Source organism: Erpetoichthys calabaricus, chromosome 10 (assembly GCF_900747795.2).
Source record: "Erpetoichthys calabaricus chromosome 10, fErpCal1.3, whole genome shotgun sequence".
Classification (NCBI taxonomy): domain Eukaryota; kingdom Metazoa; phylum Chordata; class Cladistia; order Polypteriformes; family Polypteridae; genus Erpetoichthys; species Erpetoichthys calabaricus.
The window spans coordinates 39,809,300-39,825,656 of NC_041403.2; the positions used below are offsets into that span (position 1 = coordinate 39,809,300).

Here is a 16,357-nt window from a genome sequence, read left to right on the forward strand (position 1 = left end):
GAATGAAATTTAGGTTGAAAATACTGTTAATGACTTTAAAAAAACTACATATTCCTCATATAACGGCTTATTACATTTTAATAAAAATCTACCAAATAAATCTACCCAACTTAGTTTGTAACTTCTACATTGACTCCGATACACAGAAACTGGGAAATAATGACTGACTTAATTAGGCTAAGAGTCCAATGAAAAACGAAAGTTGGTTGGAACAAAAACCTGCAGCCGCAGTGGGTCCCCAGGACCGAGACTGAGAAACACTGCTCTAGTTAAAAGGATGAGCTCTGCACTTCCTATTATACTTAACAGTCAGTCATGAAAGTGAAGCAAAGCTTAACATTAATGTCATAAATGATTTTGTATGAATGCTCAGTTATAGGATAGCAAGGAAGAAAGGCGTATGGTCCTCAACTAAGCAAAGAAACACAGGTGGCATATGACATCAAGACAAATCGGTAAGCTATACAAATTGAAACTGAAATATACATTTATGCTGAAGAAATAACTGTCTTAAACAGTGGTTCACAACCTTTTTTTGGCCATGCCCCACCTAGGCCTCATTAAAATCATGATGTCTCCCACTGTAACATATACCTTATTCTTATTACCTAGTCAAAAAGTGAACTCCTACTCACGTGGAGGAAGCCCATAATGTCATTCATTTGGTCTAAACAACCTTCCAAAGAACATGAAAACAAAACAGGGAAAGGATAGTTGAAGTTCTTACAAAGAAATCACTAAGAAATTGTTAAAAAATATATATATATATAATATGAAGTAAAATGAAAATACAGTAAATACAGTTTTGAAAACATATCATAAGAGACGTGATATTCATAAATATAAAATAACTTTAATGACAGCTTTTTCTGTAATATTTTGATAATTTTATATTTTTGTTATATTGCAAAATTTTATAATCATTGTTACAATTCATATTATTTTAATGGTAAAATCCATTTCTAAGTAGAAAAACCCAAGCCAGTTGTAAAATCATAAATTAAAGTGTTCTTCACCATCCCTTCTATGTTTATATCTATACTAATAAAAGGCAAAGCCCTCACTGACTCACTCACTCACTCACTCACTCACTGACTGATTGACTCACTCATCACTAATTCTCTAACTTCCCGTGTAGGTGGAAGGCTGAAATTTGGCAGGCTCATTCCTTACAGCTTACTTACAAAAGTTAGGCAGGTTTCATTTTGAAATTCTACGCGTAATGGTCATAACTGGAACTTCTTTTTTGTCCATATACTGTAATAGAGTGCACCTCTATGGCCGTGGGAGGCGGACTTGCGTATCGCGTCATCACGCCACCCATGTAATCATGTGAACTGACTGTGAACAAAGTACGTACAAAACAAGGAAGAGCCCCAAAGAGCACTGACGAAAACATTCATTACACAATTGAGAAGGCAGTGAAACAATAAGAAGCGAGCGAGTGACGCATACAAGCATATTCATAAGTGCAGGTACTGCGGAAACAAAGCACGGTGTAAACCGTAAGTTTAAATTAAGTTTATAGAAATGCTCCCGCTACCGTTTGCAATACCATATTCGCGACATACAAGTTTAATGAGAAGACACGAGGTATAAACGAGACTTTGGATCACTTTGTAACGGAGTTAAAATTGCTGTAGCGAGAAACTTTTAAGTGCCGGGTCTTAGCTAACATTAAATTAAGCCGTGGACATCGCAACATCACACAAGAGAGCTGCTCACATGAACTGACTGAACTTTGAGGCAAGATTGCTTTTCTCCTGTACAACTATACGTTGCATTCTTAACAGTAAGCTTGCACGGCTCGGTCATATTACAACCGGAGTGCTGAACTGACAACGTGGTATACAAACAGAACTATAACAATCGTAAAAAAAGAAAAAAAATACAGCGGAGAACCCGTGGATTAAATAAAAAGGCTGCTTCCTTGGCGAAGCAAGGAAAAAGGAAGACCTTATATGGCGACGTTTATAAAACAGCAGAAAAGCTGCGTAAAGGCTGCTTCACAAAAAAACAGCAGAGCACCTTATATGAGCAGGCAGTCAGCTAAAGAAGGGACTCAATAAATAACTATAATTGTAATAAACGAACAAAAAATAGCGGAGAATCCGCGGACTACATAAAGGAAATGGGTACCTGAACAGAACAGTGAGTCTCAAATAGCTACACAATAACTATAACAATCGCAATAAACGAACAATAAAAGAATACAGAACCGCTAAGCTAGGAGAAAGGACGGCCTTATATGGCGTTCGTTTATAAAAGAGCGGAGAGGCTGTGTAAAGGCAGCTTCACAAAAAGACAGATCCTTAACAAATTGTTATTGGTATATTTTCCCTCAATTTAAAAAGGTTTTCTTTTGTTCTTAATAAAAATTTAAAAGCAGTACTTTGCCGCTGCAAAGCGCGGGGATTTGGATATATATATATATATATATATATATATATTTGTAGATATGTATATATATGTGCATATATATGTAGATATGTATATATATATATGTGTATATATATATGTAGATATGTAAATATGTGCTGTATATGTATATATATGTGTCTGTATGTGTATGTATATATATATATATATATATATATATATATATGTGTGTATGTATGTGTGTATATATATGTGTATGTATGTATGTGTATATGTATATATGTATGTGTGTGTGTATATGTTGATATGTGTATATATATATTATAACTACAAAGAGGACTATTTCATTTATGTTAGGTAGAATGCCCAGAGGGGACTGGGCGGTCTCGTGGCCTGGAACCCCTACAGATTTTATTTTTTTCTCCAGCCTTCTGGAGTTTTTTTTTTTGTTTTTTCTGTCCACCATGGCCATCAGACCTTACTCCTTTTCTATGTTAACTAATGTTGTCTTATTTTAATTTTGTATTTTGTCTGTTATTTTTCTTTTCTTCATTATGTAAAGCACTTTGAGCTACTTTTTGTATGAAAATGTGCTATATAAATAAATGTTGTTGTTGTTGTATATGTATATATATGTATATGTAGATATGTGCATTATGTAGAAATGTATATATATGTATATGTATATATATGTTTACATAACTTCTTTAACACACTACTTCTCCGCTGCGAAGCGCAGGTACTTTGCTAGTAAATATATAAATGTCTCTGTAAAAAATAAAATTATTTTTTATTTTTTTCTATAATTTTTAACAGTGAATTTCTGTTTTTTCATTTTATCAATTGTTTAACTTACCTAAATTCTCAAAGTGCTCCCCTAAAAAATCAAATTGCTCCCCAGTGGGGCATGCGCCCCATATTGGGAATCACCGATCTTAAACATTTATCAGTTTTGCTGTATTGAATTTACGTAAAAACACAATATTCACATTTAAACTCTTAATACTTTTCCATAGGATAAATAAAAAGAATATATCTCAAAAATACAGCCTGTGTGAGATTTGAGCCTAGGATCCTGTACAGTGCCTATAAAAACTAACTGCGTCCCTTGGAGGTTTTCATATTTTTTTTTTTTTTTTTTTTTTTTCCTTTTAGTCTTGCTTGTTTTAACTGTACAGCGCTTCGGTCAGTTGTAATGCTGTGTTTTTAAGCGCTTAACAAATAAAAATGGTATGGTATGGTATGGTATTTTACCATTTTACTACTTGAATAAAAATGGATTTAATTTATCTTTTTTGACACTGATCATCAGAAAATGACACTTTGAGGTCAAAGTGAAAAGAGTGCAAAGTGCTCTAAATTAATTACAAATATTAAACACTAAATAATTGATTAGATAAGTATCTATCCCCTTTAATATGACACTCTATGACACTGTATGGTGGACCAACCTACACATTGAAAACAACAAGGTAATTGAAAAAAACAAGTCAGTGGATGGAGACAAGAAAATCAACTAAAATAATTAAAGAATAAATTGTAAATCAATCATTAAGTAATGGAAAGTCTATGGCACAGTTGGAAACCTGCCTAGAAAAGGCTGTGCACAAAAACTGACATAGGTCAAGGAGAAGACTATTGAGAGAGAAGTTAGAAGCTACAGTTACTAAGATTGGAGAGGCTGCAAGACATCAATTGCTGTCTGAGTGCTTTACCAATCGCAGCTTTATAGGAGAGTGGCAAAGAGAAAAAACACACATGACATCTTGGCTAGAGTTTACCAGAAGACATGTGGGAGACTCTCTAAAGTCAACTGGAAGAAGATTCTGATGAGACCCAACTTGAGCCTTTTTGGCCTTCAAACTAAATGCAATGTTTGGTTTATGAATATTTTTTTAAAAATTACACCACCCCTACCACAAAGCATAGTGGTGGCAGCATCATACTGCAAGGATGCTTCTCTGACATTTTGTGAGAGTAAAATTATGCACAAAAAGCTAAATCCTGCATGAAGACCTGGTGCAGTCTGCAAGAAATCTATGCTTCAGCAGATTTGTTTTCCAGCAAGACAACAGCCCCAAGCATAAAGCCAAAGCTACACATAAATGGTTGAACACAATATATTTAATGTCCTGGAGTGGCTGAGTCAGAGTCCAAATCCCTGTCCAAATGACAATTTCAATGCTTGACTTGAAAAAGGCTGTCCACTCAAAAGGCCCATGCAACCTGACGGAGCTCAGGCAGTTCTACAATCAAGAATGAGGAAAAACGACAGTGTCCAGATGTGCAAAACTGCTAGAGACCTCTCTACACAGGTTCAAGACTGTCATGGCTGCTGAAGGTGCATTTGCAAAATACTGACTTAATAATAATAATACATTTTATTTAAATAGGGACTTTCCCATGCTTGAAGGTGCTGAGTACTTATGCAATCAATTATTTTGTGATTTATATTTCTAATTAATTTAGATCACTTTGCAGGGACCTGTTTTTACATTAAAGAGTCTTTATCTTTTGATCAATGTCAAAAAAGCCATACTAAACATTCAGTATTATATAAAATAAAAAATATAAAAACTTCCAAGAGGGTGAGTACTTTTTATAGGCACTGTATCTGTGATAAAGCAGTAGTGCCCACTGTTCTGCTGTGCTTACCAGTTATTCTTTAATCATATCATATCTCCTTAATGAAGAAATAATCATGGGGTTGAGTCTTACAGGAATACATAGATTGCGATAATAAAATTCCTACTTGAACATCTGAGCTGTATATCTGGAAAGATGCTTCTCTCTTACTAATCTCCTTGCTATGACTCTTTGCTTTGTTTCTGTACGTTGCACTCTGTTGTTCTGCTTCTGATCCTTTCCTGCTTTCTCGCTCAGTCTCTGCAAATTTTAGGTGGAGGTTAAGTGTAACCAAGCAAAATCTTATTTAAGTGTTAAATGAAGCACAGGTTCTCAAGAGGACATATTTTTAGTAAATAGATTTTTCATGTTACTTCTTTTAGCTTACAGTGCTCAGGCTTTCCAAATATATAGTACCTCTGGTAAAGGAATAATCCCCCCAAAAAGCATATTTTTGTTTATGTTTCTGCCCTGTGTGGTTTGTAGTAATGTTCTCATATTTCCATGGAGAATGGAGGGTATCTATACAGAAAAATTTAGGACTACAGCAAACAATATACAAATATCCATGAAAAGCTCTGACATTACTTGTGTAACATAATTCATGTGTCAAGCTGTCCAGTCATATGCTCACAATCATCAAAGCGCATGTGTTTTTTGCTAAAATATTGTTAAATACATTTTTCCAGAAAATCAGCACAGTTCACAGGTTTGAGCTTTTGAATCGAAGACACACCTCTTGCTCCCATTCATTGGTCAAAAGTCCTGTCTTAAATTCAGAAACTCAATCCCATGTGAATGCATTTCCTTCGTGTGAACTGCTCTGATTGTCCATATTTATTTAACAACATATTAGTAAAAATGCATATGTTTTGCCAATTGTAAGCATACAACTAGGTGACTTCACTTGTGACTTATTTGACGTGAGTAATGTGATATTTTTTCATAGACATTTTTAAAAATTTTTGCTGTAGTCCAATGTTGATCTCCATAGAGGGCCACTCTATCAGAAAATCGGTTATCTTTGTTCTCTTTGTAAATATGAGATTAAAAGGTTTTCTCGGTCATCACTAAAACCACATGAGGTAAGTAACATACAAAAAATATAATTTTTAGGTGGACTATTTCTTTAAGAAAGCAAACTTTAATAATTAAAATCCTATTTTTAAATTTACAAATGTGAACACATAGGCAATGACTTCCTTACAAAAAAAAAACACCACACCACCAAGGTTTTTCTGTTCTGAGACAAAATGATAAATAAATACAGCATTTTAATTGTTCAGTAATGAAAGATTTAAATTGTAAAGACAACAGCATGTGGCTTGAAAATGAAATTTAGATTAGATGTGTAGTTAATTAAAGGTTTGTGGTGTAAGCAACAGTAAGGCTATATTGTGATTTAAAAGGTTTGATGGCTTAGCTTGCGCACAAAAAAATAAAATGTATTATAGCAGATGTGACCAATTCTGGTTCACTGTGAATCCAACCCTTGTATTTAAACCAAAACACAAGACCTGATTATAATGTTACTTTCTAATCAAGGTCTGAGTTGATTGAAACACTACCATCTAATCAATTCCAGAATTGTAAAATTTTGTTTCATGACTATTTGCTTGTCAGTCGAAATAGGTGGCACTGAGAAGGTTGATTAATCACAGTAACAATGGGAAGATTTGGGCATGATGTTTTTCTCCATTTCATTAACAAGATCAATATGATGAATGCATAAAGCCTGGAGATATTTATTGTGTGAGAACAAAAAGAATTGTGATTAAAGATTAGAATTGAATTTCAAATTCTATATAAAACAAGTCTATATGATTTCAAAATAAGGACTTACATTTTATTATTCATACCTTATAACCTTAAAACATATAAGGAAAAAATAAGGCTGTCAGTTTATACCAAGCTTTGACCACACTACAATAAATGCTCATTTACGATGCTTTTGAGTAATCTGCTCTGCACTGCAAATGCAACCATATGCAAAGATTCTTTTTCTATTTGCAGTTTTAAACATACTACCTAAATTAAACTGTGTGCAGAAGTGATTACTTATAATCTTTCTTCAATTGCTTTATTTAAATGATTTACAGAAACTTGGATAATGCATTTTATTTAGTTTATCAGAGCCAGCCTCACTGATTTGATGTAAATTGTGTCACAAACTGTTGCTTATGTACACACCTAATAAAATACTTTCTGAGCTTCATAATACTATTTCTTATATTCATTTCATAAAATCTAGTTACTGGATATACTCACGTGTAAGTCGGGTCTTGAAACCCAAAAAATCGATCATAAAATCAGACTCCGTCTTATGCGCCCATTCAAAAACGTGACGCTTAAATTTTTTTTTAACATCTTCTTGCCTCCTCCAATCTCCCACCAGTTTTCCAGGGGCATCGAAATAAGTTGCAGCAGGGCAGTTACCAATTTCTTTCGCTACTTCAACAACATTTAATTTAAAACCAGCTTCAAATTTCATTCTGATCGAACACTCCATCGTAGATAAGGGATGCTGTTATGATAAAGGTTTATAAGGGTGTGAGATACAAAAAACAGAAATAAGTGCAAACATTGCTTTGGAATAGCTTGGGTATTACAGTGTGGTCACGTAGGCACGATACATAGTAAAAAAAGGCAGTGTGCTCTGTGATTACTCTCTCAGGTGGGCGTTAGCATATCATCATCTCTTGAACCAATAGCGTGAGTTTTATATGACTGACATTATAAAATAACAGAAATTATACGTTAAAATCAACTCCCGACTTATCCACAGGAGAACTTATGCGGTATATGTTTTTTAAAGAATTTTGTACATACATGTACCTTGTAGTCAACTTGTGCCAAAAGTGATAAATATACCCAGGGTGACTCCTTGCTCAGATTTGCTCTATTCATATACAAGAAAACTTGCATCTCTGTACAAAGTCACTATTGAGGCAGCCTGCTTACTGGAGGTTTGTGCTCCCACATCTTAGTTACCTGCTACAGTGGTGCCCATTTAGTGGGTAGCCATCAGTTTTTTTTGGTGGCAACTGATTGCAGAAAGTAGTGTTCTAAATGGACAGTCTGCTTTTATATTGTTGCAAAAATGTATAAACTTGCTGCGGTTTTGAAACAACCTGTTTTTTTACAAGATGATTATTTTGATGATGATAATGATACTAACTGAGAACCAGCCACAGGGGATGCACAAACCAGTGTGTTTCTTCGTGCCGGTCCCAAGCCCGGATAAATGGGGAGGGTTACGTCAGGAAGGGCATCCGGTGTAACATTTTGCCAAATCAATATGCAGACAACAATACAAATTTCCATACCAGATTGGTCGAGCCCCGGCCACCAGTACTGTTAGCCAACAGGGTGCTGGCGGTAATTGGGCTACTGTTGGCCGAAGAAGAAGAAGGAGAAGAAGAGGGGGAGACGTGTCCGGAGGCAGGAGGAGAAGAGGAAAGTAAAGAGAGTGGAACTGAGGGTAGGAACTTTGAATGTTGGCAGTATGACTGATAAGGGGAGAGAGTTAGCAGATATGATGGTGAGAAGGAAGGTTGATATATTGTGCGTGCAAGAGACTAAATGGAAGGGGAGTAAGGTCAGGTAGATCGGAGGTGGATTCAAATTGTTCTATCATGGTTGTGGATGGGAGGAGAAATGGGGTAGGAGTTATTCTGAAGGAACCGTATGTCAAGAGTGTTTTGGAGGTGAAAAGAGTGTCAGACAGAGTAATAATTATGAAGCTGGAAATTGGAGGTGTGATGATGAATGTTGTTAGTGCATATGCACTGCAAGTTGGGTGTGCAATGGGTGAGAAAGAAGATTTTTGGAGTAAGTTTGATGAAGTGATGAACAGTGTACCCAAGGGACAGAAAGTGGTGATTGGAGCGGATTTCAGTGGACATGTTGGTGAAGGGAACAGTGGAGACGAGGAGGTGATGGGTAGGTATGGTGTCAAGGAGCGGAATGAAGAAGGTCAGGGGATAGTGGATTTTGCCAAAAGGATGGACATGGCTGTGGTGAATATGTATTTTAAGAAGAGAGAGGAACATAGGGTTACGTACAAGAGTGGAGGAAGATGCACACAGGTAGATTACATCCTATGCAAAAGAGTTGATCTGAAGGAGATTAAAGACTGCAAAGTGGTGGCAGGGGAATGTGTAGTTAAGCAGCATAGGATGGTGGTTTGTAGGATGACGTTGGAGATCAAGAAGAGGAAGAGAGTGAGGGCAGAGCCAAGGATCAAATGGTGGAAGTTGAAAAAGGAAGACTGTAAGGTTGAGTTTAGGGAGGAGGTGAGACAGGCACTGGGTGGCAGTGAAGAGTTACCAGACAGCTGGGAAACTACAGCAGATGAAGTAAGGGTGACAGCAAGAAGGGTGCTTAGCGTGACATCTGGAAAGATGAAGGAGGAAAAGGAAACCTGGTGATGGAATGAGGAAATACAGGAGAGTATGCAGAGGAAGAGGATGGCAAAGAAGAAGTTGGATAGTCAGAGAGATGCAGAAAGTAGACAAGAGTACAAGGAGATAAGGCACAAGGTGAAGAGAGAGATGACAAAGGCTAAAGAAAAGACGTGTGATGAGTTGTATGAGAGGTTGAACACTAAGGAGGGAGAAAAGGACCTGTACCGATTGGCTAGACAGAGGGACCGAGCTGGGAAAGATGTGCAGCAGGTTATGGTGATAAAAGATAAAGATGGAAACATATTCACAAGCGAGGAGAGTGTGTTGAGCAGATGGAAAGAGTACTTTGAGAGGCTGATGAACGAAGAGAACGAGAGAGAGAAGAGGTTGGATGATGTGGAGATAGTGAATCAGGAAGTGCAACGGATTAGCAAGAAGGAAGTAAGGACAGCTATGAAGATGATGAAAAATAGAAAGGCCGTTGGTCCAGATGACATACCTGTGGAAACATGGAGGTGTTTAGGAGAGATGGCAGTGGAGTTTTTAACCAGATTGTTTAATGGAATCTTGCAAAGTGAGAGGAAGTCTGAGGAGTGGAGATGAAGTGTACTGGTGCCGATATTTAAGAATAAGGGGGATGTGCAGGACTGTAGTAACTACAGGGGGATAAAATTGATGAGCCACAGCATGAAGTTATGGGAAAGAGTAGTGGAATTTAGGTTAAGAAGTGAGGTGATGATTAGTGAGCAGCAGTATGGTTTCATGCCAAGAAAGAGCACCACAGATACGATGTTTGCTCTGAGGATGTTGCATGACAAGTATAGAGAAGGCCAGAAGGAGTTGCATTGCATCTTTGTGGACCTGGAGAAATCATATGACAGGGTGCCTCGAGAGGAGCTGTGGTATTGTATGAGGGTCGGGAGTGGCAGAGAAGTATGTAAGAGTTGTACAGGATATGTACGAGGGAAGAGTGACTGTGGTGAGGTCTGCAGTAGGAGTGACGGATGCATTCAAGTTGGAGGTGGGATTACATCAGGGATCAGCTCTGAGCCCTTTCTTATTTGCAATGGTGATGGACAGGTTGACAGACGAGATTAGACAGGAGTCCCTGTGGACTTTAATGTTTGCTGATGACATTGTGATCTGTAGCGAGAGTAGAGAGCAGGTTGAGGAGACCCTGGAGAGGTGGCGATATGCTCTAGAGAGGAGAGGAATGAAGGTCAGTAGGAACAAGACAGAATACATGTATGTGAATGAGAGGAAGGTTAGTGGAATGGTGAGGATGCAGGGAGTAGAGTTGGTGAAGGAGGATGAGTTTAAATACTTGGGATCAACAGTACAGAGTAATGGAGACTGTGGAAGAGAGGTGAAAAAGAGAGTGCAGGCAGGGTGGAATGGGTGGAGAAGAGTGTCAGGAGTGATTTGTGACAGACGGGTATCAACAAGAGTGAAAAGGAAGGTCTACAGGACGGTAGTGAGACCAGCTATGTTATATGGGTTGGAGACGGTGGCACCGAACAAAAAGCAGGAGACAGAGCTGGAGGTGGCAGAGTTAAAGATGCTAAGATTTGCACTGGGTGTGACGAGGATGGATAGGATTAGAAATGAGGACATTAGAGGGTCAGCTCAAGTTGGACGGTTGGGAGACAAAGTCAGAGAGGCGAGATTGCATTGGTTTGGACATGTGCAGAGATGCTGAGTATATTGGGAGAAGGATGCTAAGGATAGAGCTGCCAGGGAAGAGGAAAAGAGGAAGGCCTAAGCGAAGGTTTATGGATGTGGTGAGAGAGGACATGCAGGTGATGGGTGTAACAGAACAAGATGCAGAGGACAGAAATATATGGAAGAAGATGATCCATTGTGGCAACCCCTAACAGGAGCTGCCGAAAGAAGAAGAAGAAGACACTGACTGAGATAGTCACTGTCAGTTGGAATATACTGAATCTGTTAGCTCTGGCACTGATGAGTATAGTTGCCCCGAAGGTGTTTCTTCATCACAAGGCATCTGACTTGCCCAGACTGTCAGGACAGTATTAAATGGAAATTCTGCTGCCCACTTACTGCAAACAGTCACCACCTACCAAATTTGTTTGGTGCCACAAGCGTCAACAGTGCAAAGAAATGTATTATATTTGTGGCACATGTGCTTGTAAGCCTGGACTCTGTGTGGTGCCATACTTCTAAGATTCTCATTCAAATAGAGATGTTTATATGTTGCTGGTGAAAATAAAGTAATTAACAGTTTCTTAACATTTTTGAGTGTTACTGTTGATTTTAAAACAGTTGCTTTCTAATACATTTATTTGCATTTTTTATTAGTTTTGATAGTTAATTATTTGTCATATATATATGCAGACCTATACTACTTTGTACTTGTATTAAATGACAAATCATAAGAACAACTTGCAGTAAAATTGTTTTTATTTATGTTTTACAATTATGGCACCAGCAGGTTAAGTGACTTGCTAACCATTGAGTTAGTGATGAGAATGGAAATGGCAAACCTGTGGTTCAAAGTCCCATACCTTACCAACTACACCAAGCTGTCAGTTTTTCTTGCATCTCCATTCTCTCTAATGTGTAGTTATACTTTAAAAAAAAAAAAAAAAAAAAAAAAAAAATATATATATATATATATATATATAGTCAGTCAGTCAGACATTATCCAACCCACTATATCCTAACACAGGGTCAACACAGGGCGCAAGGCAGAAACAAATCCCAGGCAGGGCGCCAGCCCACCACAGTATATATATATATTTTAATTTTAACCATGGAAAACATCCACCTGGGGACAGAATGGTTACAAAGAAGTAACTCTCAATCCTGGGACTGAATATTTGGGGCTACCAACTGATTCCAGCTTCCTGATTATCTTAATGTATACTTTCCCTTTTATTTTTTTCTGGTATTTTACAGCTAATTAAATTGTAACACACACATATGGTTTGATGAATTTCCTATTCAGGGATAATAAAATTCACCTTGACCTCAATCTTGACATTAATATATCCAAGAGAACTAACATATGTTTACATGTATTATCCATACAGGTGTAGATTAATTCTTGTCTTTTTTAGTAGTATTTATATTCAGATAGCTATGTGTATTAAAACTACACAGGTTTTAACTTTTGTTTTCAAACATTTGTATTAATATATATCTGATTTTCTTCTCACTCTCCCCCAGTGCTTAATAATTTCCCAGATGTTCTCATAGCTTTTACTCTAATTATTATTTTTCCTAATAAAGCATTGCACAATTAGGCCGATATTTATGTTCTGTATGTATGTTCTTCTTTATGGGTGAATTTAATGTATTCATATATTTGTTTAATTGTAAAAGCAGTTTGGATAGAAACTAAAAAAATGCACAGCCAAGTAATACTTAGGACCCAAAGGAGAATAAAGAAGATGCTGATTTAATTAAAAGTAGGAAATTGCCTTTCATTAAATAATAAGTTGTAGCAAAGTCTGAAAACCCTGGTTTTCTCCAACTTACCATACACAAAGCTTTGGAACTGAATCTTAGACAAGTGTTGATTTAGTTAGAAGTCTAAGCATCAAAAACAACATCTGGATGCTGCTTGAGTGTTCCAAATGGTGGTGCCAGTCAGTATTTGACTACTTTTAATACTGGAGGATTCCATTTCAGAAAAAAATCTATAATTTGCTATATTGCTGAGTAAGATAAAAATAAATAAAATAACACATTATTAATATTGTCTCAGGCAATATATTAATGTGTCAAGATCAGTTTTAAATACAAATAATTCTTCAAGATGTCTGTCAACAAAATTTCAGAGTTTAATATCTATAAAAGTGATACTGTGGTATAGTCATGCAAATATCTCCAAAAACTGAATTAAGCTTTAGTAGTTTTCTTAAAAGATAATTTAGCATTTTATAATTTTATTTGTTTTGAAAAATAAACAATTTCCATGATCCCCATTATACAAAAATCTTTTATTGAATTATAAGCCATTTGAATCTTGCTTGATACTTTGATTAGCTGTACTGCATGTATAGAAGACTGATTATTATCAGATATAGGAAGTTGTATAATTCTAAGTAAATGAAAAATATGGTTAAATTTAAATTACTTTAAGATTAATGCTGTGTTCCATTTACTTCTGAAGTCAGATGTTGTAACTGGGAATGACATCACACCAGAATTGACTGTGTTCCAGTAAAACATTTCAGAAACCAGTGTGGAAAACCTTTGTTGTGTTTGAATTTTGGAATAAACACCCATTGAGACCAATGCATAACACTGTATTTTGTGCACCTAAGCACCATAGCAACACATTCTCAGCTAAATGTTGGACATTACTGGGTGTATGACTGATTTAATGAGATACAAAAAGACAGAAGTGCTAATAAACTGTATAATACTACAGCTTTCACTAAAGTGTGCGTTGACATTTTAGATTGACATCATAATCTGAAGTTGGACAGACTTGACAGAAAGCTCTGAGTTTCTGAATAGGAAATCCAATTTGAGGGGGAATTCCAGTTGAAAATCCTCACTTCTCAGTTCAAACAGAAGGGAGCATAATTCCATTTTCTATGTTAAATGGTGTCCTATGAAATGAAGGGAATATCTTTGTCTTCTTCGTTCTCTTATCTTTTGCGTGTTTAGAATTGCTTATACAGTATATTAGAATCATTAAGCAACTTGCTGGTATGCCTTTTAACACCTTTTGCATTATAAAATTAGATTTGTTAAGCTGTATGACTTTGTAAGTTGTATCTTTTGTCGGCCATTCAGAGTTTTCAGATATCACATTCTGTGGTAGTGGTTTTGACACACTCCTGAACTTTCTTCTAGCTGGAAACTTAGTATGTTTACTCAGGACTGTAGAAGTGGCTAACAGAATGATTCAGACAACATGATGTCAGGATGCTCATGTTAATAACATTTTTATGTGCAAACAGAATTGCTCGTTGTTACAGAATGCATCCAAGCTATAGGGAACAAGCCTCTAGTTTAACCACTTATAAAACTCAGATGGGGCTTCCAGCCATTTTCCTTTTAGAGTGAAATTATCATCATTTTCAGAAAATATCAGTTTCTGATTTTATATACTTCAATCAGGAAGAGGTGGTCCAGATGAATGAACTCTGGAAGTGATGTCAGTGGTGGTAAAGCCATCAGTCTTCCAGTCTTCAGAGGGAGGAAGTGAAGAGACATTATTTATTACACAGTGCCTACTTATTACCATTACCAGAGCCCTTAAGTTGTTCCCTATGTGCATGCGTGTGACACAATACATTTGTCTGGTTTAGGCTTTCTGCATTTTTTGTGTGAAAAACAGCAACATCATTGTACATAAATGATTCTGTATATAGCCACAAACTAATCACCTTTTTTAGGACTAACTTCTTTCCTTTATGATGGAACATACAGCGTAATAAAATTAAATTACTCACTTGTAATAGATTATCTGCCATTTTTAAGGCACATTTAAATTGTGTATTTTTAATATATTGTGTATATAGCAGAGTATGAGTTTTTAAAGGTTACGATTTGCTTCAGTTACTTTCCTGCTTAGAACAGTACAGGGAAAGAAAAAGAAAATCAAAGTTGTTTTGATATGTAAATATCGTATACAATACCCGGAAGGTAAAAATATAGTAAATGAATAATGTAACATAACAATTTATACTATTTAATGACTCTCTAGAGGCTTGACTTTAAAAAATTGCATGTCTAAATTTTTCTTTAACGTAATGCACAGTCTCTGATATTCTGCTGATTTAACATGACCTTGAGCTCTGCACCTTTAAGAAATATCTTTCTAGTACATATAATAATTCAGCTCAGTTAGCCTGCATTAGCAGTGGCATAAAGATAATTTGTCACGTTGCTGTGCATATCTAAGTAAAACACAAAACATTATTGGCTGGTGAGGTTTCAAATGTTTTTGGAAAAGATTTATAACGGTTGCTTTCTACTGCCTGAATTATGTACAAGGGGTAGAGACAAGCTTGTCATTTTATTTTTAGCAACATGCCTAAATTTATGGTATAAGCAAAACATTCAAATGTTGGAAGTAGAATATGCTGCTACTGCCTTTTTACACATGAATCTTTCTTTCTTTCTTTCTTTCTTTCTTTCTTTCTTTCTTTCTTTCTTTCTTTCTTTCTTTCTTTCTTTCTTATGCCAACGTCCTGCAGCTACATTACTTCACAAAATATCTCTTGGCTGTCAATTTGAGTTTCTTCACTGGAGATCTGGATGATGGCATGAAGAAAGAGAAAATGATATGCAAAAACAGAGATTAACTGTGTTGATATACCATCTGCTTCATGATATGCTGACAGCAGGCTGGGGATTGCATTTCAGACTGTGGTGGGGGGAGTTGCTGATAGGAAATGGTGAGTCAGGAATTAGATTTAAAGACCTTTTTATGCACAGAGGCACACTGTAAATGCAGGAGATGGACTTTTCTTTCTGTATTGACAGGTGGCTTCCCTATAAATGATTTCTTATTTTATATATAAAAATGTAAATACAGTTTTTTTTAAGATTTTAACCACAAGCTTCTGCAGGGTCTTTCATAAGAGGTCCTCAAAGTCGGCTTGTTTTCATTGCACTAAGATTGTGACAATTAACAACTGGTCTAATCAGAGCTGCTATTAACACTTGTTTTTGGTTTCTGGTTGTATTTGTATTCAAGCTACACTTCTTGTGACAGTTTTTTGATTAGGTGAGTAAGGAGTTAAGCTGAGTGGTGTTAAGCAGACAAGATGGTATTACGAATCTGCAGAGAACAGGCAGATGCAACGTATTAGGAGAGTTTTTACTCAAAAAAATAGCGTCTCTTTCTTATGAATGGCTCATCTGAAGTATCCAGATAATCAAAAAAGCACATCTGTAGGGTATGGGAGCCTCTCAAGGCCCTATCTATATATATAAAATCCCTATGTGCGTCCAGGTTTCCG

General features: G+C 36.3%; 1 protein-coding gene across 1 annotated transcript in view; it reads left to right on the forward strand.

Annotated features, from left to right (window-relative positions):
• Positions 1-8,661: 8,661 nt before the first annotated feature.
• Positions 8,662-16,357, forward strand: part of LOC127529475 (uncharacterized) — a 109,736-nt gene continuing 102,040 nt past the window's right edge. The window contains exon 1 of the mRNA XM_051933218.1: positions 8,662-9,680. Coding sequence (XP_051789178.1) covers positions 8,742-9,434 — 693 coding nt within the window. The 5' untranslated portion in view covers positions 8,662-8,741 and the 3' untranslated portion in view covers positions 9,435-9,680. The remainder of the gene's footprint in view (positions 9,681-16,357) is intronic.